This window comes from Urocampus carinirostris, chromosome 9, assembly GCF_059441175.1.
Source record: "Urocampus carinirostris isolate Australia breed hairy pipefish chromosome 9, RoL_Ucar_1.0, whole genome shotgun sequence".
NCBI classification, from domain to species: Eukaryota; Metazoa; Chordata; class Actinopteri; order Syngnathiformes; family Syngnathidae; genus Urocampus; species Urocampus carinirostris.
In genome coordinates, this window is record NC_142357.1 from 15,638,085 (window position 1) to 15,664,393 (window position 26,309).

Sequence of the window (26,309 nt, forward strand, 5' to 3'; positions counted from 1 at the left end):
TTACTTCCTGAGAAGGCTGGCCTCCTTCAACATCTGCAAAAATCTCCTGAAAATATTCTACGAGACAGTTGTGGCAAGCGCTCTCTTCTATGCGGCAGCGTGTTGGGGAGGCAGCGTCATGAAGAAGGATGCCTCTCGTCTCAAAAAACTGGCGAGGAAAGCGAGCTCTGTTGTGGGCACAGAGCTCGACAGCCTGACAACAGTAGCCGAGAGACGGGCACTGAAAAAGCTGCGGTCAATCATGGACAATTCATCACATCCACTGCACAGCATTATATCCAGACAAAAGAGCAGCTTCAGCGACAGACTGCTGTCACTGTCTTGTACCACGGACAGACTGAAGAGATCTTTTCTTCCTCATGCCATGAGGCTCTTTAACTCCACCCTGCGGAGTAAAGGCCCACATTAAACCACACCCCCTACATTGCATATTACCGTAATTTTATTGCAGTGTGTATTTTATGTAGCACTATTTAAATACTCTATACAACACGCTACAGTGGGTATTAGCACGTCACATTGGGTATTTGTATATTGTATTCCTTTCGCTTTATTATTGTATTGTTCTCAGCGAAGGGATGCTGCTGGAAATGCGAATTTCCCTGCGGGGATGAATAAAGTATCTATCTATCTATCTATCTTAAGATGGGCACTGATTTTAAACTAGATACAAAAATAAGTGCTATAGTGAGGTCATTGTGATTCATGCCTTCATCACATCTCGGCTGGACCACTGCAATTCATTGTATTATGGAATCAGACAGTCTTTCGTCACACACCTACAGCGGGTGCAAAATGCTGCTGCTCGACTGGAACATGAAGAGGGAGCATATTACACTACTTCTGGCTTCCCTTAACTGGGTGCCTGTGCATTTCAGGGCTCATTTTGAGATTATTTTATTTAATTTTAATTATTTAAATATCCTTGCTCCTCCCTACCTCAGTGAACTGCTTTACTGTCATGCTGCTCTGTGCCTCAGGTTAGCCAAACAGCTGCTGCTGGACGTACTGAGGTCTAGGCGGAAGCTCAGTGGGCATAGAGCCTTTTTTTGTTGCTGCTCCCAAACTTTGAAACAATTTTCTTTTGCACATCAGACAGGATCCCTCACTGTAAATTTTGTAAAACTAGACTTAAAACCCATTTTTATTCCTTGGTTTTTGACCCATCATGAGACTTATCTCTTGTTTTATTATGTTTATACTTTTTAAGTAACATTGACAGAAAAAAATGGAGGAGAGAGGAAAACCACGCACCAGCCTTCCTGTCCGGAGTTTGCATGTTCTCCCTGTGCTTGCGTGGGTTTCCTCCAGGCACGCTAGTTTCCTCCCACATTTCAAAAACATGCATGTCAGGTGAATTTGCTGGTTTAAATTGTCCCTAGCTGTGAATGAGTGAAGGGTTAGTCTGTCTCTGTGTGCCCTGTAACTAAGTGGTAACCGGATCAGGGTGTCCCCTGCCCACTGCTCGAAGACAGCTGGGATCGGCTCCAGCACCCCTGTGACCATACAGCGGATAAGCGGTGCAGACAATGGATGGATGGATGGCTGAATGGAAAACCGCGCCGCTGAAAACTGCTGGGGTTTTTCACCCACTGCATTTCTCTGAGCTTCGAACCGGCGCAGGTAGGACACTGGTCTGTGTCCAGTGTAGGCTACATTGTTTGTTTTCATTTATCTATTTTATCAACGTTTTAAAATATTTTCTATCTACCGACCTATCATGTCAGTCTATCGATTGTAACATCTATCTGTCTGCCTATCTGTCCGTCATCATATCTATCATGTTCATGTCTGTCTCTCGGCCGCTCACCCGATCATAGAGTAATGATACAGATATCGTGTTAATTGTTTTCAGGGCACGAAATATTTAGTGTAAAACCTTGCCAAAGTAATCCCGCTTCTACCGTCACTGAACACCTTTGATAGTGTGTGAGGTTGGATGGGCAGGAGGCAAAGCAAGCGTGTTCATGTGTGTGGAGGAGCGAGAAGATGACAAGAGGTTGAATATTTGGAAGCTTGTTTTGGTGATTGCACGAACGGTGCAGTTGCGGCCAACAGTTAAAGAAAAACCTGCGATAAAAAAGTAGGTGCGATCAACTCTCCATCTTCTGTTTTCTGTAGCCAATGCCATCCTAGAAGAGATAGTCCTGATATTTTAATTGTGTGAGCATGACTTTCATCTGGGTGGCCGTGCCCACCTGAGAAGAACCGCCATACATTTTTTATAGAAAAGAAAGAGGCAGGTCTCCAGATCATTTCTATCAAAAGTTATGATTTTTTACAACACAGTTTAAAATTAAAATTAAACATACATTGTACTTTTGTTCTTACAACAGGTGCATATGCAAAACAATTGGGCCTCTGAAAAATGTAGGGTCGAGGATTTTTAAATTACAGCATAGGATACATAGGCAAACAAATAAAGAAAAGAACACCCCCTTCTTTCCCCCAAGCCCCAACTCGGCTCGACTTTACATTGTTGGCTGTGTGTGTGTGTGTGTGTGTGTGTGTGTGTACTTAAAAGCACCCACTTACACACGAAAAAAGGAAATTAAAAAGGAACACCATCAGGCATGCATCTAGAAGGGCAATCGTTTCAAGCTTTGAAGTAAATGATTAGGCAAAGCCACTTTTGGAAAAATTGCATGATGGACCCTCTCAAAGTGTACTTGATCTTTTCAAGTTGCAGAAAGAACATGATGTCCTTGGGCCACAGAGAAAAGGAAGGGAACCTTAAAGATTTCCAATGAAGTAATAAACAACACCTTGCTAGCAGCAAGGTAAAAGCAATAATATTGTTTTGGGAGGATTTCAATGCATTAGAGGTGTCCGTTATACTAAATATCGCTGTCGATGGCGAAGGCTAAAAATTCATTCAGGAAATAGCTGACATATTGTCAAAATTGCCCTTCCAAAAGTCGTATGGATTGGAGCAGCAGTAGAAACTATTACCAAGATTGCAGGGCATGGCATTTATCACACCTACCCAGGAAATCTTGGATTTGGAATAATGAACTCTTGGATAAGCCCCAGCCTAGTACAAGACGTTGAAGATTTTATTCTAGGAATTTATCTTTCCCAAAAATCATTCATTTGTAGACCCAGTTCTTTTTTCTATGCCAACCTACTTCTGCCACAGAATTGACCAACCAATGACAATGTGTAATTGTAGACGTTTGAAATCACTCACCTCTGCAATGTGTTGAGAAAGAGCAACAAAACAAATCTGACTGAAGATTATAATGAGCCGCCAGGTTAGCAAAAATATCAAAAACACTCACATACAGGTCTTTAAATTGTTTGATACCCTTATCCTGCCACAGACCAAACACTGGCTCTAAAAGCAAAGGAGGGAACATCCATACATTCCTTATCTGCACCGCTTATCCTCAGTAGGACACCCCGAACTGGTTGCCAGCCAGTCGCAGGACACACAGAGACATACAACCACTCGCTCATTCACACCTTGGGACAATTTGGACCGGCCAATTAACCTGACATGCATGTTTTTGGAATGTGGGAGGACACCGGAGTGCCCGCAGGAAACAAGGAGGGAATAAGTGATTGATATTTAATGAGCCAGTCCAGTAAAGAAGAAAAACCTCTGAAGCTTCGCCTAATCTGATATAATTTTTTCAGAAAAATTATCTTAAAATAAATGCAAACCAAATTCTCTATTCGGCCACCAGAGGGCGCTACATGTGTAAAAGAGCATATGTCCTCTATCCTTATCATACGAGTAAGTACCATGAAATAGACATTCGCAACGCGATGTGACATCTAAAAATATGGAACGGATTTCAAAGCCTCACCCTGTGCCAAAGAGCTGGAACGTTGTTACGTACACAGCGACTGGGCTTAAGTCTTGAGGGTGGCCAGACTGTGATGGCATTGAGCTATCAGGGTCCGGGAAGGGACGGACTTAGGTAACTCGCGAGTCCCCGCCGAAAAGATGAGTGGCGGGGCAGAGGAAGGAGGCCTCGAATGCGATGCTTTGACGTAACGCACTTTTGTTTTGATAATAGAGGATTACCTTTGTATTGCTATTGATGCTTTCATTCAAAAGGATCCGTAAGTAACATATTATTGTGCTGAGCTTTCTCGTAGTTCTCCTGCCTCATGGCGAGGATGATAGTGAGACCAATGATTGTGATTTGATACACTCTTCAGCCCAAAACAGTATAGTGAGTGATATTATCAGCCCATCCAGTAATCTTTATCCTGCTACATGGAGTTTGTTTTCATAATGGAAGATTACTTATACATTGATGCTTTTATTTAAAAAAAAAAATAGAAGTACGTAACATATTACCTTGATGAGCGTCTACAGATGCGGGCTGAGGCAGGCAATTCTCTTGGCTCATGGCAGAGAGTGATAGTGAGACCAAGGATTCTGATCTGTCCCAAACAACAGAATTAGTGATAGTATCAGCAAGCTAACAGCAAGTCATGCTGTCCAATATTTTTTTTCTTCTCATTGTATGAACGTCTGTTTTCAATTGATGTTTTTATTCCAAAGGAGCAGAACATATACTTCATTTATGAGTTAAGACAATAAAACATTTGAATGCATTACTTTCTAGCTCTGCCAATCAAATGATGAATACGATGTGGGTTCGTTTGGATGTAAATCTGACTGGACTTTGCTGCACTTCACAACAGAAAAGACTATTACTTTTCCTTTATTTAAGTTACCCCTCCTGGCCAGGAGTAGTACAATGCCAAGACAATTCCTTGACAAGTGAAATCTCTAAAGCAGAAGTCGTGTTTGGCGTTATGTTTCTTCACAGTGTCATGTTCATTTAGCTGCTTGCTGTTGACAAATGTAACACACAAACATACACTCACTCTCAGGGACACAAGCAAAGCAGCTGCTGACTGTGTGACAAAAGAGTGACATCAGCTGAACAAACAACCATGTAAAGTGCACCTTTTCCACTTTAGTTTGGTGGTGGGGTTATATAAGGAGCTAATAAACAAATAATAATAATAATAATAATTTCCTTGTATTGTCATTCTGTGTAACAATGTACACAGAACGAAATGTCGATTGCATCTGACCCTGTGGACACAAATAAAATCATTGGATGCATTTTGAGTTGTAACCAAATTCTTGTTAACTCGGCACCCTGTTCGGCGTGGAAAAAGCCCAACTTTGTGTGTGCTTACGTGCATGCATGTTCCACAAATACCAGTTGTGTATGTAAAGCAAGCAAGGTGTCAATTGGTTTGTCATTGTTGTCTTAGGACTTTTTATCCCTGCTTAAAGAGTCCAGTACACTATAGCACAGGGGTCGGTAACCTATGGCTCGCAAGCCATATATGGCTCTTTTCCTGAGTACGTATGGCTCGGAGATCAAATCGATTGCATATTTTCTCCACGTTGTACCAAATTTGAATGACTGCAATGTACGCGAAGCCAGATCGTTTTTATTTTAATTTTGTTGCAGAGTACATGTGTGCCCCCCCACACAAAAAACCCAAAATATTTTGCGTTTATGGCTCCGAGTCAAAAATGTTCATAACCCAGGTATAGCCAGGGTTGGGTAGGGTTACTTTAACTGGATTACTTTCAATTACTTTTGGATTACTCTAATACCAAATATGCTAATAAAAGACAAAAGAAACTAAATATGAATAAAATGACTAAATTCTGTGCAGGCTTGGGGAGTAACAGAATGCATGGAACAGCAAAAATGATGTTGGCAAGCTGTTTGGATTTATTTTCATTTTGTTTCTGTCGCATTTTATGTTAATTTTGCCGGAGATCAAAGCCAGGAGAGAAAGCTTACTACGTGTTGTGACTCAGAATCTTATTCATATTTAGTTTATTTTGTCTTTTATTAGCATATTTGGTATTGGAGTAATCCAAAAGTAATTGAAAGTAATTAAGTTAAGGTAACCCTATCCAAGCCTGGGTATAGCAGTTGGTGCATACTCACCAACATGACCGTTTTATGCGTTAGACTACCGCCTTTTTCCTCTTTAAAATGCCTACTGTTAATAAAAATCTTCATCTGAGACTAGTATTTTAGTCCAGAGCTCCTTTATTCTGAAGTGAGACTATTTTTTTGCATGTGACAAACCCTCTAACGATCGCATTCGTTTACTATTTTTGTAATAAATTGCCATTTCTGGCTTTAAATCGGGTTTTTAAAAAATTACTATTCTGGAGAGAGCTTGCGTTTCGGGGGTAAAAATAAGAGTGCTTAAAGACGTCTGAAGATTTTTATTGTCAAAAGGTTAGAATGTATGCTCGTGTCCAAAGACGAGGTAAAATTGTGTGGGGCCGACCAATTAGTTTAACCTGAGCTCATCACAATAAATACAAAACATAAAAGTATCACCAGTGGCAACATTTTTTGGGGGAAAAAATGACCAGAGATGCCACGGATGATCAAAAATGATTCCTTAGGATGGATAAAGGGAATTTTCAGAGTTTGCAAATTTACTCGTAGTGGCATTTAGGAGTGACATTTTTACATATCAGGTGGTTCTTAAACTATGTTGGCACTTAAAAAGAAACCTTCTGTTACTGAATGTCTGGCAGTTTTCTCTCATGCACAATAAATCACCAAAGAACAATAAACATTATCAATACCAAAATAAGGATGGAAATTGGAATGTTCAAAGCAGCACCGTCTCTGGGTGCTATATGTGAAATTAGATTTAGTGTACAGTGGAACCTCGGTTTTTGAACGCCTCTCAGTTCGGACAAATCGAAGTCCGACTAAAAATTTAGAGAAATTCTTGCTTTGCTGTTCGGTCAAAAAATCGGAGATCGAACGCCGGTAATGTGTGAGTGCGTACACTAGGGTGCGATGCTGAGCGGGGTACTGGTGTAGATCGCTCTTTTCGTGACCAACTGTTATCGCGTGCGGACGTGCTTCGTTTGCTTTCGCTTTTAATATAAGTGTACCAAGTGTTTTAGCCCTATTTTTATTTTTACGCGTTCATGTTAGCGTAATCTTTCGTACGGAACATTACGATAACGCGAACGTACGATTAGCCTGGGTTAGCTGTATGTTTACGTTAAACATTCAAGGTGTTGGAATGGAGCCCAACATTCAGGGTGTTGGAACGGAGCCCCCTTTCCAATGAACCGCTTACCACTTGTAGTGGAGACCCGGGTGCTAAATGACTTGTAAACGACCTGATTTTTTTATTTTTACACGTTCATGTTAGCGTAATCTTTCGTACAGAAGATTACGATAACGCGAACGTACGATTAGCCTGGGTTAGCTTTATGTTCACGTTAAACATTCAAGGTAAACATTCAGGGTGTTGGAACGGATTAAAACGATTAACATTATTTTTAATGGGAAAAATGATTTCGGTGATCGAACAAATGGGTTTTCGAACAGGGTTCTGGAATGGGTTATGGTCGAGAACCGAGGTTCCACTGTACTTAAAAAGCTGCTCAACAGGGCTTTCGTGCAAGTCAGATATTCTCCATTTTATGACATAAGCTGCAAGCCGAATCCAATTTGACCAAGCGCCCCAGGTGGCCTGAGGGCTATAGTTTGGATGCTCCTGGTCAACATGTTGAACTGAAGAGCAGGGAGTAAAAAAACACTATCAAATTTAATAGCAAAAGTACAAAAATGTGTACATTTCCAACTAGTCCATGATATAATCACGTGAAAGTTGAAACCAGTTTTACACCTCCCTGGAACTTGTACTTCACCAGGCTAGCCAATAAGCAACTTAACAACACCAGTTAACAACTCTGCCGCTATGCAGTCAAAACACCACTAGAGCAGGTTACTGGCTAAGTACTAGAGCATTCTCGTTTTTTTCCTAGTCCAATGAATCTTCTAGGAAGGAATTGAAAGCAGCAGTGGTGTCTGTCAATTTTAACGCTTAGGTTTTGGGGTCCAGGGGTCAGGGGTCATATCAAGAGTCGCTGGGCAGTCCGAAAAGTTTGACGGTTCCGGCCTCCCGACTGTTGTCATACTTGTCGTCCTTGTCGTCGCAGGAATAGGCCAGCAGGTGGCGCTTGGGGTGCCAGGCCACAGTGAAGGTGGGAGAGCACTGCACCTCCCAAAGCTTCTCGCCTGCACACGACATCCATAAATAACATTTCACATGCAACGCTTTAGACCAAGATGTTATAAGAGACATTAGTACATTGGCTAACCGTGGACAAACCTGTTTCAACCTCAGCAATGTCGATGAAGTGGTCTTCCGATGCAGATGCCAGCATTTTCCCGTCGTGACTGAAGCTTAGTGTCCTCACGGGCCAGTCCAGCCTGCGTGAAGCATCACATTAGACCACAAAGTATTAATTGTAATTGCCTTTGTTATAATAATGAAATGTGTTATTGGCTGTAGAGTCACAATACAATAAGTTTGCAGCTGTAACCTTTTTACTATTTTGACTTCTTCACTTATTTCGTCACAATTACCGGTAATGCTCCCAGTGATTACTCACATAACGTAAATTCTGGACAATAAAGCACTACTGTTTTGCTACTTTTTAATGTAAACACTACGGCTATGCGGTGGGGCTTATTCTTTTTTTCCCCTAGGCGTCATCGTGGAAAATGGCGAGCTGCTCCTTTCCGCAACACATGCGCTCTAAATACAAAACACCGCAATGACTGGAAATATTTATGATGCCCTCGGAGAGAAATTCGTCCCCGTTTTTGGTAACATTATTTATAAAAACAGGGGTTGCACAGTACTTTATTTAATATTTGCAACATACTCACAATATTTCAACTTTTTAACCAACTAATCAAGTCCTCAAATCGTAAATCCGAAATTGAACAGCAGTGGAAGTTATCTATTAAAAACGCTCCACTTCTCTTTCTGTATCATCAGCATCAAAGTCAGGTCGCTGAAGTTTCCTTTAATCCTTTAGAAATGCCAAAAAGAGACTGCAAATTGGTCGATTACCGCAGCCACGGATGACAACAACAAAAAGAGACACGTCTGTGTTTCAATCTGGCACTATTCTCCACAGTATCGTCGCCCTGGCACTGTCGACTAGAAATGCATGGCTCACATTTTAGGCGACCCTGTCGTCATTTGTGTTTTCTTTTGGTACAGTAGTAAATCAATGCTTTTAAGCCAGGGCAATATGACAAAAAATGTTATCATGATCAAATATTTCTTATCATTCAATCTTTTTGCCCCTTTTTACATTTTGAGTGTAATTTTTGTCCTCGGGTAAGAGTTGACAAAATCTGATGCGGCTTTAACTAATCTTTAATTTCAGAACACAGACGCATGGTGAGAATATATTACACAAACAGTGGCTTGCGAAACTATTTGGCCCCCTTGAACTTTGTGACCTTTTGCCACATTTCAGACTTCAAACATCAAGATATAAAACTATAATTTCTTGTGAAGAATCAACAATAAGTGGGACACAATCATGAAGTGGAACACACTTTTTGGATATTTTAAACTTTTTTAACAAATAAAAAAACGAAAAAGTGGGTGTGCAAAATTTATGTAATCAAGTCTCTGTATAAATGCACCTCCACTGTGATAGTCTCAGAGGTCTGTTTAAAGCACAGAGATCATCATGAAGAACGAGGAACAAACCAGGCAGGTCCGAGATACTGTTGTGGAAAACTCTAAAGCTGGATTTGGATACAAAAAGATTTCCCAAGCTTTAAACATTCCAAGGAGCACTGTGCAAGAAATAATATTGAAATGGAAGGAGTATCAGACCATTGCGAATCTGCAAAGATCGGGCCGTCCCCCTAAACTTTCAGCTCATACAAGGAGAAAACTGATCAGAGATGCAGCCAAGAGGGCCATGATCACTCTGGATGAACTGCAGAGGTCTATAGCTGAGGTGGGGGAATCTGTCCATAGGACAACAGTCAGTCGTATACTGCACAAATCTGGCTTTTATGGAAGATTGGCATGAGGGAAGCCATTTCTGAAAGATATCCATAAAAAGTGTCGTTTAAAAGTTTGCCACAAGCCAGCTGGGAGACACCAAACATGTGGAAGAAGATGCTCTGGTCAGATGAGACCAAAATCGATTTTTTTGACAACAATGCAAGACGTTATGTTTGTCGTAAAAGCAGGACAGTTTATCACCCTCAACGCAACATCCCCACAGTCAAACAAGTTGGTGGCAGCATCAAGGATTGGGCCTGCTTTTCTTCAGCAGGCACAGGGAAGATGGTTAAAATTGATGGGAAGATGGATGGAGCCAAATACAGGACCATTCTGGAAGAAAACCTGATGGAGTCTGCAAAATACCTGAGACTGGGACAGAGATTTGTCTTCCAACAAGACAATGATCCAAAACATAAAGCAAAAGCTACAATAGAATTGTTCACCGAAAAACATATCAAGGTGTTAGAATGGCCAAGTCAAAGTCCAGACCTCAATCCAATTCAGAATCTGATGTTTGAAGTCTGAAAAGTGACAAAAGGTCAAAGTTCAAGGGGGGCAAATTGTTTCACAAGCAACTGTAATTTCACAAATATGAGGAACATTAAAAAACAAGTGAATACCTTCTCAGATGGAGAGCTAGTTGCAGGTATACACAGATAGCGCCAAGCTAGCTAGCCGCTTGTTGCTCACTGGCCCTGTGCTTGTTGAATTTATGTAAGCGCTCATTTGGAACAGAATTTGATTTCTCTTCAGCCTGTTTTTAGCAGGTGATACTGTTTTCTTTGGAGGAAAAAGGTTTGTACCCGTCCTGGTTGGCACATTTCGGCAAAGTCGCAGTGCACATCGCCTGTGTTTTTTGTTTTTTTAGCAAATACCTCCAACTAGCTGAAGATGGGAGGCCTATCTTGTCTATGACTCTTTCAGCATGCTTTGATTGTGTATGCTGGGGGTTATCCTTAGTCTCTTTATCCCTAATTTTGACCGTCTTGTTGTCATTTTGCTGAGCAAAATGATTGCCTGGTCTTCATCACCTTCTTCGTCTCCTGAATGTTGGTTTGGCACTTGCGTTATTATTGCTTTAGCGAACCAATTTTTTTCCAGTGGTTGGGTGGTAATTACAGTTTAAATGATCGACTTTTATCGAATGTTTTTATTATTTATTGTGGCAAAAATTATGACGATAATTACCATTATTGTTTTATCGCCCAAGCCTACGCGCGTGTCTTTGCAATTGCCGTCTTGAATGTTCACGTGATCCGAAAATACGTGACATAAACAGAACGGAGCAGAAATTGGCATGGCGACATATGCATCCTGCAGCCATAGGTGTCGACACCAAATTCTACGAGCAAATAATGAGAGGCGTGCAATGGGGTTTAAAATGTGAAAAATGGACGTGAATTAGTTCATTTTTATGGCTGTTTGAACCCGCATGTTGAAATCTGGTGCCGTTTGTACAAAAAAATAAAATAAATATATATATATATATATATTTTAAAAAGTCCAAAGCACTAAGAGGAGAAGGAGAGATAAATACAAGGACAAGTGTGGGAAGCGTCCTATCTCGTGACAGTCCGGAAGAAGTTTCATTTGTTAAATGCTTAAGGATGCAATTTTTGTCTTGTTTTACTAAATAGGAAGCATTTAAATGTATAATAATTTTAAACAAATAAAAGCTTATACTTCACAGATTTCGTCTCTCCCAGGTTCCTTTTGGAACATAAGCCTAGCAAGAAACGAGGGATTACTGTACTTTAAAACTGTATATTGGTGAGCAAGTATATTGGTGCTCACAGACCTGTAATATTTTGTAACTCGGGCGTTTTTTCCAGCCAAACAAGATTCAAAAGGCGACAGGTACTCACCTGGAGAAGCAGCGTACGCACACTAGTTCGTCCAAGTCCCAGAGGCTGACCAGCGCGTCGTTGCTGCCCGTGGCAAAGTATTTGCCCGTCGGGTCAAACTTGATGCAGATGCAGTTGGACGGGTGCGCGTTGATGGACTGGATGGTCTTCAGCTCAGGGTAACTGCAACAATCACTTATCAGACTTTGGAGCCCACAAATTTGCTGGCTCTCTCGCATTCATCACCTTAAAATGTTGATGCAGCCGTTTCCGTTGGTGAGGAAGAACATGTCGTTATCGTTGTTCCAGGAGATCTCATTTACCTCAAACTTGAACTTCTCCTCAGCCTTGGTCTTGTGTGTCTTGGCATCGATGAAGGTGACCACGTCTTCCTTGTTACCCACTGCGATCGTTTGACCATCAGGACTCCAGCAGATATTGATATTCTCACCTTTGGGGCAGGAAAATATGGGCAAACGGAGAAGGATAATTGTCAAAAATCAATGATGAAAAAGAAATTCATGGAATTTCATATAAAAAAAAAAAGTGCAATTCCAAAGTATTATAACCTCAATGAATGTATGAATTAATCTTAAATAAAATTCGATATGGTTGGTAGAAAGCAATGATTCAAATTAAGCAAGCGAAAAGCTACATTCATTGACCGTCAGGCTGAAACCATTTAATTTACTTCTTCTCCATCACAAAGTATACTGAGTAAATAATCAATTTAGTGACCTACAGTCTACAATCTATTTTTCTTTTTCCCCACCTTTGGTGTTGACGACAGCAGCGCACTTGGTGGAACGCACGTCCCAGATTCGCACGCTCTTGTCACCTGAAGCGGTGACAAACAGGTCCGGGTTGCTGGGGTGCCAGCACAGTTGATCCACGCTGTCAGTGTGTCCGCGGTAGTAGTTCTCCTTCACCTGCACCCAAATTTAAGTCATGTGAACAAACACTCACTCGTACCTGGCACCATAGACCCGTAGAACAACTGACTCATATACAACTGATTACCAAATTCATCGACAAATATTTTCATTAACAGTTAAATGTTAATTATGCTATGCAAAACTAAAATGTGTTTTCTATAATCCTAATATCAAATGATATTCTGTTTCAGGAGTCAAATTATATCTATTTGTATTACCCTAATTACTAAGCGTGTAAAATGGCTGTACAGGCAACAATTACTACATTTTCTCATCAGAAACCTGCATGCTTACTAAATCAACTAATGAAATGTGTTGGCATTGTAGTTCAAGATTTGGAATTGAACTGCAATGATCTTTCCACAGCAGCACGGCGGCGCAGTGGTTAGCGTGTGTGTGGCACAGTTCTAAGGTCGTGGGAACCTCCTACATGGGTTCAAATCCAGCTACCGGCTTTACTGTGCGGAGTTTGTATGTTCTCCCCGTGCTTGCACTCCTGTTTCCTCCCACATACCAAAAACATGCATTTCAGGTGAATTGGCCGGTCCAAATTGTCCCTAGGTGTGACTGAGCGAGTGATTTGTCTGTCCCCGTGTGCCCTGCGATTGGCTGGCAACCAGTTCAGGGTGTCCCCTGCCCACTGCCCGGAGATGGCTGGGATGGGCTCCGACCTCCCATGACCCTGATAAGGATAAGCGGTATAGCTGATGAGGTGAGATCTTTCCACAATTGTGTTTGTTTATTATTCATGTACCATGATGTAGGGGCCGCAGTTGACCATTATCTACCCTGATTGGCTACAAAAGCGGACATTTGGTTGGATTCATCCTTTACTGTATCTTTCACGGGTGGGAGACAGTTGCGTTGAATACTTCAGCTTACGCCAACTACACCAATTTTAATTCAAATTCACCACCTCAAATGCCCACTTCTTTCTCTGCGAAATCTGAAGAACCTCCCTCCCTCCCTCAAAAGGTTTTCCCCTCAGAGCCACACGGTTCGCCCATTTTGACTATAAAACAACGAATTTCCCAGACAGGGGATAGATTCTCATGCCTGATGACTAAAAGAAAGAAAAAAAGCCCACAAAAATAAAATTAAGAAACATTGAGAAGGGGTCGCGCAAATGAGGTAATCCCGCTTTCAGGATGACCAGGCTGCAATAAATGTTGCATGGGCATAAATAGACATTTCGCATTCAACATCTATCCATCTATCTACCCTGGTCATATCCCTTGAGAGGGGTGACCGACAGCAAGACAAACACATACAAAAACAAAGAAAATACAAAAGGGAAAAAGTAGCAAAAAACACACACATTTTTTTGGACCAAGGCCAACTCAAATGCCCAAACACCCAAACAAGTTAGGCACCTCGGCACCTAAGTTGGTCTTGCTTTTGTCCCTCCAGATGAAACGGGACACAAGAAAGCGTTCAACATGGTCCTATATTCAACATGAGCAATAAAAATAACTAAAAGTTGCGAAAATTTTGTTTTATTCTATTCGGTTCAGAAACAAAACTATTAAAATATTCCCAAGAATGACATTTTCCAGTATTTACATTAAAATTTTCTGTTAGTGCCTTTTCTGTGCGAGTGAGATCTCAACATGCAAAACCCAAAAGTTGTGTTTATCGCCAAATGAGGAATTTGATTTGCATCGCTCAGGATTTTTTTTTTAACGTTTTTAGTTATTTTATCTTATGAGAATATGATCTATTAACTTTTGCATGACTATTATATGTAAGATAATTTCTATAACAGTGTGTAATGGGAGGTTTGTTTTGGTTGCGCCTTCATTTCCATTCATAGTTTTACCGTGGAATTGCCTCACCAGTCTGTCTTTTTCCAGGACAAAAACGCTCGCACTTTTGTCCACGGAACCCGACGCCAGTCTCCTGCCATCACAGCTCCACGCCACAGAATGAACTTTCGCTGAATGCGCCGGGAACTCGCGACTTTTGTTATTCGTTTTAAAAGTCTCCTGCATCGTTTGATAGTAGCGCGTCGCCATTTTGGCTTGGCCACAACCGGAAGTGGTGTAATGAGGGAGAAGAGCATTGGAGTAGATTTTAAAAAAGTGCGTCCTCTTGTTGCAGCGGAGTGTCACTACGTCTCGTGAGACAACTTTCATTTCATTCGAAAATTCAAAACGGTATAGATAGGCTGGTGTCCAAAGTTTTCAAAAAGCGGGCCGGATTGATACGCTGAAAATGTGTGAGGGCTGACCTCAGCCTGGAATTCTTTGAACAGTCTTTAAAAATTCACCCTACGTGAATGGTTTGCAGTGCTTTGTGATCACCGCCGTGACTTTGACGCTTGCCTTTGTAGTTTTTCATTTGACTCGCAGGGTCTCGTGAAAAATTGCTGCTGTGCTGTTAAACAACTTCCAGTTGCTTCACCTTTTTACCGCGTTTGTTTTCAGGTAGCATTTTGTAGTTCCTATGTTTCGTCTGGCAGTGCGTCTTGATATTCTATTCTCTGAAAACAGCCACAGGCTCTTGGAAAATTAGGCAGACGCAATTGTTTCGGATTTTGATGAAAAATACTCCAATATCCACTTGTCCTGGATGAAGTGGCTCTCACAGTCAACTTTCCTTTTTAAAAAATTTGCAGCCACTATGTCAAAAATGGGTTGGGCTAAAAATCTCAAAGAAAGCCAAGGGTAAGGTGGCCAAATGGCGACTGCAATCATCTGGTGAAATGAAGATTGTTTTTGGTACGAAGTTATTTTATAATGTGGTCAACATTAATCACATTTGTGACAGAGTCTGCGAGCCAATGAAAACATTATCACTGGCCGTAACTGGCTCTGGGCCGGACTTTGGACATGCCTGGTATAATCCAAAGGGACATATTGCAATAAAAACGCACTATGTTTACTTTTTTTTTAAAATAAAACCATGACAACTAATTAAAATCACATTATTCTGAAAAGTATGCCGTTTTAAAATTTAAAAACAACATAAAAATGAATTATGATGAAATGACTATTATAATATTTAAAGAAAGCCCTTTTTATGACATAAGCTTGTCTTTAGAAATGTAATGTTCGTTTCAAGGCAAATGATATTGATTGCATTTTTGATTTATTATTTGAATGATGACACTCTTGGTCAGATTTACAAATAAATGAACCGTGATCTTTTTCATCATTGTTGTATTGTCTTTTGAACATAAAAGTATGAATAGATAGGCGATCCAGCATTATGAAAGATGTCCATGTATGAGAAAAAAAATCCTTAATGGCTATACTATTGCTAATTCTATTGCTTGGGGTTGAGGTGTGCACCAAATCATAATCCCTGGTTGCACTATTGCCCTCTGCCATGAGGCAAGAGAATTGCATGCCTCACTCCATATCTGCAGACGCTCAGCACATTTACTAATATGTTACTCAAAGTTCCTTCTGAATAAAATCATCAATAGATAGGTAAGATAAAAAAAAAAGTCCATGTAATGAGAAAAATAATCAATGTGTGGCTTGATTTGCAAAAACTATAGCTAATTCCACTGTTTGGGACAGATGTGTGCAACAAATCATAATCCTTAGTCTCACGTCACTCTCTGCCATGAGGCGAGAGAACTGCGTGCCTCACTCTGTATCTGCATACTCTCAGCACACTAATTACATTCTAATTGTATTCATTAAATACATGTGAAAATTCAGCGATTTTGATATAGAAAGTCCCAAAATTGTGAAGCTAAATGAGAGTAAACCAAAACACTTATGAAAATGTAACTATTCGATACCTCTTTAATTTTATAATTCCATAAAGAAGGATGCGGCGCAGCCTCACTTCCCTCACCAATTGCATGTCACTGTGTTGCATTTTAAACAACAGTAATTGCAATATAATATATCAATGCACAATTATTATATCAGTGTTTGTATTACCGCGGCTCTGAATTCCTAAAGCACACTCACTACACAAGATGTTTATTTGTTCTTATTCTTATTCTTATTCTTATTCTTATTCTTATTCTTATTCTTATTCTTATTCTTATTCTTATTCTTATTCTTATTCTTATTCTTATTCTTATTCTTTTTAATTTATTATAATGTTGCTGTAATTTGATATTATATTATGTTTTATTATATTAGATGATACTTTATTATGCACTCGTGATTAATTATGGTAAACCGCTGATTAAATGGGCAAAGTGGTGACGTCACAGAAGGGGGTTGTCTCGCGTTTTGTGGATGTAGAGGTCCCCGAAGAGTCATTGCTTCTCCAAAGATGCCATCTGGACCGGCGGAACCGAGCTAATTTTAAGACCCTTCTCAAGCTAAATACAAATATTGTTTCCCCTTTATCTTTCCTTTCTTTTTCTTAAATATTTGGTTTGTCCCCAACATGTCTTCGGGCTTGTCGCCGGGATGCGAAGAGGAGATGGATAAAGACGCGCACATGCCGACGACGGAGGTAAAACCGAAATTTCCGTCATCCCTTCTGATCACACTCAAAGGTGCTTTAGAGATTTTATATTTATAGCTACTTAGTGAATCGTGGACGAATTATATCAACGTGCTCATCACATTTGATTTCACCGGCCGGCTTTTCTGCCTTTCTGGAGGACCCCTCCCTAAATGATTGTGCAGACTAAGCATGGCTCACATACGTATTTGTATATCCCTTCGTACAATTTTTGCTCAACAGCATTTCGTGCTCTATTAATCATTCCCATATTTAGCCTAGTGTTAATGCTGTATACACTGCATTATTTTTTTTAAATGACAGGCAAGAACAGTAGGGGGCGCCTCCAGAAATGTTTCATGGAAGGGTGGGAGCAAAACACGACACTTCAAATCTTGGGGTATCAAGACAAAATTGATTGGGATTGATGATGGTTAGAAATTACCTAGTTGTGATTTGAAACAACAATGAAAATATGAACATTTGGAAAAATATATATTTCGGAAAAAAAATACAAGTTTAGTTTTTGTGTTCAGCTGGGTTGGCGCATATTGTGTCACTGCCAATATTTTCTCATTATCATAAAAACGAAAGAAAAAATAAGACAAACATTTGCAAAATCATGCAATGGTCTTTGGGGGTAGCACATATCCTTCAACACATAATTTACCTCGTTTTTATGTCGGGCTTGTTTACAAACTAATCACGAGAAGTTAGTATATCAAAATGTTGTACTTCTAAGTCAAGTCATGGTTATTTTTATAGCCCTTAATCACAAGAAGTCTCAAAGGGCTGCACAGACCACAGATTATTACGGACTATTATTACACCATCCCCTGATCTGAAACCTACATGAGGGCAAGGAAAACAATTAAAAAAAAAAACAGCAAGAGGAAGATTAAAAAAAAACCTTGATAAGGGCAAGCACATGATGTAATCCCCCTGCCAGAATGACCACGCTGAAATGAATGTTGCAAGGCCATAAACAAACATTACACAGACATCTTCAACATGAAACATAAGACATTCGTAAGCTATAGAATATAAGTGAGTTTTAAGCCTAGTTTTAAACAGTCCCACTGAGTTCGTAGATCGAATCTCAGAGGGCAGAGTATTCCACAGCACAGGGCCGCAAATAGGGAATGCTCTGGTACCTGCAGATCTCTTCTTGGCTCTTGGGATGGATGTTAAAGTGCCAAAAACTGTCAGTTTTACCGCCTGTGTGGTTTAAACCTCTCTTACATTTCCAATAATGTAACAATAACCACTTTTGAACTTTTAAATGTTTTGATTATTAAACTGAAACTTATGTTCTGTAGATATTTGTTTTCAGTGCTATCTCTTCGATTATAATTGTCTTTAATGTCATGGATAATATTGAAGTGGATATATTTTACGACCACATTGGACATGGCACTTCAGAATTAAATTCAAGTATTTAAAGAAAAATTACAAGATAAATAGATAATATTAGCATATATAGGCAATATTTACAAGGCAGCGCTTGTAGACTGGTCTAACTGTACCTGGTGCGCTTGATTGGGCAGGTGATGGTTCTGGGGAAGAAATTGCCTTTGAGCCAGTTAGTCCTTGTTTTAAGGGATCTCTACTGTCTGCCAGAGGGCAGCAAATCAAAGAAGTGATTGGCAGGGTGAGAGGAGTTCTTAATAATGTTTTTGGCTATAGTGCATTAGTACAAGCTGGCAATGTCCTCCTGACTTGGGAGGGAGCCACCAATGGGCTGGGCTGTGTTAATGACCCTGTGCAAGGCTCTCCTGTCTGCTGCTGTGCTCCCAGCTTACCATACCATGATGCCATATGCTAGTCGACTTTCTAATGTGGCCCTGTAGACAGAAAGCAGCAGCCCCCGTTCTTCCAGGTGTTTTTTTCTTTAGCGCTCTCAGTAAAAGGAGTCGCTGCTGGGCCTTCACTACCATGTTCTGAATGTGGCGGACCAGATAGTTCATTGGAGATGTGCACACTCAAGACTTAAAAGAAGGGAACTCTCTCTGCTCAGTCACCATTGATGATGAGTTGAGCTGGGTCCTTGCTTTTTCACCTTAAGTCGAGTATAACTTACTGGAACCTGGTGCTGACCAAGGTAGCTTCTTCAGAGAACTCAACAATTGTATCCATTAAGTGGGTCGGTGAACATTCAGAGGTGTAGAGGATTAAAAGCAGAGGGCTCAATGCACATCACTGGGAGACTAAGGTTCTCAACGGTTTGGTGAAAGAGAGGTGTTGGCTGAGTTGAACATACTGTGGGCAGTTTGAATGAGAAAAGTAAAAAAAAGTTTCTCCACCAGGATCTCCAGGATGATGCTATTATACATAAAGGTTGATGTACAAGAAAATCCCCCTGACATAGCCCCAATGGTGCTCCAAGTGACTCGGCTCATTGTGAATTGTGGTGTTTTTGACGTCATCTGTTTGCCCTCCAGGGGTGACCAGCCCTGTCCTTGAGAGCCGCATGTCTTGCATGTGTTTGGAGTTTCTCTGCTCCAATACAGGTGATTCCAACCAACGGGATCATAATAATAATAATAATAATAATTTCCTTGTATTGTCATTCTGTGTAACAATGTACACAGAACGAAATGTCGATTGCACCTGACCCGATGCAGCCGCAGCCAAGAGAGGGCGCCGCCGACCACTTTTTAAGTCTTAGGAATGACTCGGCCGGGGCGCGAACCCGAACCTCCCAGTCTCAAAGCGGGCGCCTTACCATCTAGGCTACTGAGCTGGTATCAAGCTCTCACAAAGCTTGCTTACAAGCTGAAGAATGGCATCACCTGTGTTGGATCAGAGAAACCTCCAAAACAAGCAGGACATGCAACTCTCGAGGACTGGGTTGGCCACCCCTGCAGTAGGCAAACTGATGATGGTCCAGTGTGGGAGCTGGAGAGTCTTAATGTCTTTATCACATCAAAAAAGAATCAAAATGTGAAAAAACTTCCACAATAGGTCATGAAAACGTGTAAGATTTGAACAATTAAATTCTCAAAATTCTTGCAGGTACATGTCTTTTTACCTCTACCCTTCGTAAGATGTTTAAAAGTGGGTAAACACAGGCCCAAACATGGATAACGCCTGGTCAGGGGAGCCTGTGTCCATTTGCAAAGTGTTAGCCGTTAGCGTGAGAGGTATATCAAAAAGTGGGCCAAGTGCTTCCTGCTGCAGGCAGAGGGGGACTCTTAAAATTGAAAGTGAGTGAGGATGTTTCACCTCGCCACGACACTGTCAGATTTACATAGCGTCATCCTAAAAGAGGCAATGACGTCGTGTAACGCCGCGTAATGTGTCACAAAGCAAAAGGCTTTCAACAAAGTTGTTATTGATTGATTGACATTTTATTTTTTCCCTCTGTTCATCTAAACACGAGGTTGAAAAAACAACAACTTTATAAAACAATTGAGAAAACAGATTATTTTTCATTATTTTCAATTCTTGTGGTAGCTTAGACAGTTCTCCCTCGCTGTATCGCTGTTTACCTTTGACAGTTTTGCTACTTAGCGGATTTTCGTCGTGCATTATGTTCTGTGTTCCGCGCCTTCTTTGCCTATGTCTGTCTGTATCTGCTTGTGTGTCAATAACGTTGTAGTCTAAATTGTACACGCAACTAAAACAGCTTAATGAACCTATATTATTTACGCGCAAATCTTTTTCAATTTTGAGTTTTTCTAAAAGCCATCTCATCAACAAAACACTCTGAATGCTTAAGAAAAGAAGAGTAGTGTCCTGAAATATTTTGCACACCTCAATAGTGGAAATCAGGAGCAAAATTATTTTTAAAATAATACGTTGACAGTAAAGAATTAATTTAATAAAATATTACCCTTTTACTTATTGTTTGAAATGTTATTTTCACTAGACATTTTACGCCACATTTTTGTTTTTCATTAAGGCCCACATGATGGCGACCAACTATCATCTGAAGAAGAAAAGTGTTAGTGTCCTAGATCAATAGTGCATTATAGCAGCATGATTATTTCTAGAACTATAATTTGACAACAAAACAAACAAACAGTTCAGTTATAAAACAATACACTATTAATGCTTGAGCCTGTAAATACGGTTTGTTCTTTGGTTTCAATATACAATGGAGGAATAATAAACAAATACAGGTTTCAGGTGGCACTGTGGTTGGGTGGTCAGCGCGTAGCCTCACGGTGCGGAGGTCCAAGATACAATTCCAGCTGCCGCTGCATTCCCATGCAGAGTTTGCTTGTTCTCCCCGTGCTTGCGCGGGTTTCCAGCTGGCACTCCGGTTTCCTTCCACATTCCAAAAACATGCATGTCAGGTTAATTGTCTGGTCTAAATTGTCCCTAGGTGTGAATGAGCGAGCGAATTGTCTGTCCCTGTGTGCCCTGGGACTGGCTGGCAACCAGTTCAGGGTGTCCCCTGCCCACTGCCCAAAGATAGCTGAGATGGGCTCCAGAACCCCCGCAACCCTACTGAGGATAAGCAGCGGTGATAATGGTAGGATGAAAATAAAGGGTTCTCCTTTTTGTAATCAATAACATAATCCAAATACTATAATATTGCAGTAATACGATTTGATTATTTGGATTACTTTTGGATTACTCCAATACCAAATATGCTAAAGAAAGAGACAAAATTATCATGATAAAAATACAATAACAACATTTTGTATAAGATAAATGTACAATGTAAGCTTAATTTATTTTTTGAGGAAACCAAGGTCATGTCGTTGCCTCCAGTCATACAAAAAGTGCTTAAATTTCAACCACGCTGTGTACTTTATTCAATAAAAATAAAACTGTTTCTTTCACATGGCAGACAAGATATGTTCTGTTTTAATTCACATAAAGAGCACATTAAAAACGTAATATTCTTTTGAAAACAAACTCCGGAATGGCCTTTGTCCTAGTTTAAGTTTTACTTGTTTGAAGTGGGGGTTCCAAACCTCTTGACAATATAAGATTTACTAGGCTAAGTAAAACATTCTCACAATTAAACAATACAGACATTTCTACCTTGCAATTACCCTATCAGCGCATTATGTTGATGTTAAAATTGTTTTAAATAAAATGGTAATCCTGCACAAGTGTACAATTGTATTTAAAATCCTTATTGTATTATAATTTTTTTTTGGCGATCCTTATTTTAACTCAATTTACCTGTAATTTGATTACATCTTTTCTTCCTGTAACTGTAACAGAATACGATGACATTTCTGTGTCTCCTAAATACGTAACGTTACATGTATTCCGTTACTCTTCAATCCTGCACGTTGCAGTTTGAAAAGTGTCCTTTCGATGGATGTTGGGTGTCCTTCAGAACAAAATTGTGTCTTCTTGACAGAGTCATTATTGATTTGCACATTTTCTAGCAATTTCAAAGATATTGTGTCATCCCCTAACGCTTGTGTAACGCCTGACTTGCATTTGGCAGTGCAGCAGACTGACGGAGCAGAGGGACGAAGCCGAGAGACAACTCAAGCACATAAAAAGGGGTGAGTTTGCCCTCCCCCTTGTCACTTCTGAGGCCCAATGTTAACATGCGTTGTTGAAAGTGGAATAAGAAAAAAAAACCTCACACGCCTCTATGGGGAATATACGAGGATGACCCAGGAAGTGTCGTTACAGTTGTGATTATAGATTTAGCGAGTTAGTCTTTAGCACCAACTCGTTTCTTTTCCTGTCATGACGATCCACAGAGGTAAGAATATACAATCACAGATTCCTTTTTTCGCTTCATATTGATGATCATCATTATCAATACGCTTTTTTTCAAATCAGTGTTCAAGTGTCCTATGTCAGTACAGTGTTTTTTACGACAGTATTTTTATTAGGCATACCTGATTATAAGGCGCACCTTCAAAATATACCCCTGTGAGCTATTTATTTCACATATAAGTCACGCTTGACTATAAGGTGTTTGTAATTAAAACTACAGGGTTCCAAAAAAACAAACATCAGAAAATTAATAAATAAATAAACCGTAGAACATAAATATTAGAAAATATGAATTTGCAACTGAATTCATTTGATTCGTTCCTAAATAGTTACCGTATGTAGAATCATTTCATTGTATTGTTATGCTTTTCTGATTTTATTTACCGTAATCCCGGTCTATTAGGCGTACCGTGTCATTTCATTTGTTTTTTTTGGTGCACCTTTTAGTCTGGAAAATATGGTAATGTAACGTGTAAACGTGTTACAAACAAACCGAATTGGGTTCATGAAGCAAGTTAAATTGTATCCTCTAACTAAGGTTTTAAAATAAAAAATAAAAAACGAGTAAATATTTTCAATTTGGTTGTTGATTTAGTTTTGATTGATTTTGAATTGAATTTGATTTAAAAAAAAACAGCAGGAAAATTTGACTTTTCGATTTTTACTATCAAATTGTACAACAATAACAATGCTCTTATTTTTCTTATTTTTAGATACTTTTTATTTCAAATACTCATTTATTGGTTTGGAATTTTGCATTTATTTTCCATAGCATGGCACTCACTGAGAGGGAATTGACATAGTTTTACGTCATATTGCTGTCACGGGTAAAAAAAACAAAATCCTCGCAAAAGGTCAGCCCAAAATAGCTGAAAAAAAAGATGTGGTTTGGTCACTTTGAGATTCCGTTGTTCGCAGTGGCTCTTTGTGGAAAACAGTTACCTCTGTTCGAGTACTTACCTAGTACGAATACATTTGTTAGATCCTATCAAATGTTTCTTTTTTTTTCGCATTAAACTGATGAGTGATTTAGCACGCCAGTAAGCCGGACGTAGCTTTCTTCACTTGTCATGTGCTGAATTATTGAGACTAGAAGAGTTGAATTATTGACGGTACTAACAGCATTGCAGCGCTAAATGCAGGGCGGTCAACCTGACATATTGCAGATCACATTCACTACCGCCTCATTTTTGTTTTGCAACTTTCGCCACAACTGGACTTGTTGGGTTTCATTCTTAAAATTTTTGTGTCACATAGTTTATTTGGAGAAAAAAAACGTCCCGTGGTTTTGTCTGTTTACTCAAATATTTTTTAAGACTAGTCTTTTTGAGGCCTGCCCTGTGGGAGGCCTCTTTGCTCTGATTGGGCAACACTTTCTTGAAAATCACTGGTTTGAAATACGGTTAGTCCAAAGAAACAAAAGTGCAATCAATTAAAGGGACTGTGTGTATTATTTAGCCACTCCTCACTCAAAATATAACTTAATTGATTAAAGGAAAAAACACTGGTTTAAATATTAATAAAAAACACATTAACCAAACGAGCATTCTTTAAAATAGTTGTGTGTCAGGACCAGAACAGGAGCAGGACCCATTTGCGTTTCTCACAAGTTTTGTTAAAAGGAAAGAGGAAGGGTTGCGCCCAGGATCCAGTGTTCGCTAGGTGCGGAGAGCAAGTCGCTCTCGTACTCGCTCTCGATTGTGATCCGAACACGGAAGTGGATCTTCTGTAGCGAACGATGGCGGTGTCAAGGACGGAAAAACAGGTCGATAGCTGGGACAGGAGAGCAAAAACGTTGTCTGGGTCAGAAACGGGTCGTAAGCCGGGATGGGAGAGCATACGTGGTCAGGATCAAAAACAAGTCGTAAGTTGGGACGGGAGGGAAGACGTGGTCAGGATCAAAACGGGTCGTAGCCGGAGACAGACGGGAGCAAAAATGGGATAGATGGGAGTCAGGATCAAAAAAGGCTTGCCCAGTATTCACTGAGGTTCGCATACGGACTGACACCAGGGGACAGACAGGACTGGGTACAAATACTGATCGGGAGCCAATCAGAACCCGCGACAGTTGGCGCCAAATGAGCGGGCATAGGTGCTTCTCATCAGTGATCATGACATTGTGGGCCAATAAATTTGCGCTACATAATAATCTAGTGGTCTAATAATACACCGTCCTTTTCAAGTTTGTTAAGAAATTAAACCATCTAATCAAGACTACCTCAAACTTCACCAGACAGTCAAAACCAAAGCAGTCATCTTGCTGCTACCCAAAAAACAAAAATCTTGCGAAAGGCTAGGCAAAAGAATGGTCACTCTGTCTTTGTATTCTTCCTTGTGCATTTGAGAACTCAATTTTGGTTGCACTCGACAGTAGAGCTAAATCTAGTGGTCAAATAATACACACTGTCCCTTTGAGCATTTTGGGTGTTCCAGTCTCAATTTTTCCCTTTGCTGAAGTAATAGCAGGTTTTCTGCCCTCAATTTCCGCAAGTAATCCTTTTGTCAATACCAGAAAATATCATAAACAACCCGAGAGCTAATGTCAATGTGAAAGCAAAGAAGCTCATAGAGTGGATCAATCAGCTCTAAAAGCATCTTCACTTCTGCTGTGCGCATGTGCATGTGTTTGTTAACGTGTGGATGTTTGGATGTGTGTCAGTGTCTCAGATGGTGATTGAGGAAGTAAGCGTTCTACAGACTCAGCTGGAGATTGAAAAGTCATGTCGGGAGAATGCCGAGGTACTCGCTGCCAAGGTACGCTTCACTAAAGCTTTTTACCATTAAAATGGTGTGATGGGTTTTCCTATGTCTTATAATAATAATTATTATTGTTATTATAACAAATGTTGTTATTGGGCCCGGCCGCGAGAATGTCGTCAAACATTAATGGTCCATGGTACAAAGAAGGTTGGGGTCCACTGAGCTAAAACACTAATGTGAAGTACTATTTTTCTTTCTTTACAGGAAAATATATTGACGTTTTGTAAATAAGAACAAAAATCATATAAAGGCAACATTTTCATATAATTTTGTAAAGAAATAATTCAGAAGTGTCCCCTGCTGCAGTTGATGTGACAACCCATGTTTTATTCATTGGCTGGTCAAAGGATTTATATTTTTTTGCATTGCACTATTGTAATATTTTTTTTACTATCAGTAATTTTTTGGGGGAAAAAATGAGTACATTGTTTTTTTGCGGTCTTCCTCTGCCTTTTGGTGCTTTTGTCGGTCCAGGGTGTTCTGTTGACATGAAGGCTTTTTGAGAAAGTTGAAATCGAAAAATATATGTAATGTCGGTTTGTCAAGCTGTTTTACATACATGTTCAACTCATGATGACGCACAGGCATATACAGGCAGAACTGGGGCAGGGCAAACACAATGCTAATAAAAATTTGCTAAATAAACCGCGATACAACAAGGGATTACATTATTAGCAAAAAGTGCTTGCTAGCTACATCATGGTCTTATCACTATTGGCCTAGAGCAGAATCATGATTGAATTAAAGCAATTAGATTGGTTGCAAATGTGTCATGAAGTGACATTGA

General features: G+C 40.0%; 2 protein-coding genes across 6 annotated transcripts in view; one reads left to right on the forward strand and one right to left on the reverse strand.

The window, feature by feature from the left end:
• The window catches only part of shtn3 (shootin 3), a 36,331-nt gene that overhangs the window by 1,075 nt on the left and 8,947 nt on the right, over positions 1-26,309 (forward strand). The window contains exons 1-4 of one of the 5 annotated variants that reach the window (XM_088344645.1): positions 15,038-15,069; positions 17,034-17,071; positions 22,479-22,539; positions 25,422-25,516. In XM_088344645.1, coding sequence (XP_088200771.1) covers positions 17,039-17,071; positions 22,479-22,539; positions 25,422-25,516 — 189 coding nt within the window. In that variant the 5' untranslated portion in view covers positions 15,038-15,069; positions 17,034-17,038. Of the gene's footprint in view, positions 1-15,037; positions 15,070-16,709; positions 17,072-22,478; positions 22,540-25,421; positions 25,517-26,309 lie in introns of those variants that run through there. The other 4 variants (XR_015851420.1, XM_088344644.1, XM_088344647.1 and 1 more) reach the window with 4 other exon arrangements.
• thoc3 (THO complex 3) lies at positions 6,215-14,860 on the reverse strand. The gene is made up of 6 exons (XM_088344649.1): positions 14,479-14,860; positions 12,481-12,637; positions 11,955-12,159; positions 11,730-11,891; positions 8,152-8,252; positions 6,215-8,057 (listed from the first exon to the last, which is right to left on the reverse strand). The coding sequence occupies exons 1-6, from the start codon at positions 14,776-14,778 to the stop codon at positions 7,897-7,899; spliced, it is 1,086 nt and encodes a 361-aa protein (XP_088200775.1). The 5' UTR covers positions 14,779-14,860; the 3' UTR covers positions 6,215-7,896.

What these genes read in the sequence shown, in the direction of transcription:
- thoc3 (XM_088344649.1), bottom strand. Translation starts at nt 14,778, where the DNA reads ATGAAAGTTGTCTCACGAGACGTAGTGACACTCCGCTGCAACAAGAGG. An exon ending in TCCTGGAAAAAGACAGACTG is followed by an intron (nt 12,638 to 14,478) that starts GTGAGGCAATTC and finishes ATTTGGGTGCAG; the next exon opens with GTGAAGGAGAACTACTACCG. An exon ending in TGCGTACGCTGCTTCTCCAG is followed by an intron (nt 8,253 to 11,729) that starts GTGAGTACCTGT and finishes TGCTTCACGCAG; the next exon opens with GCTGGACTGGCCCGTGAGGA.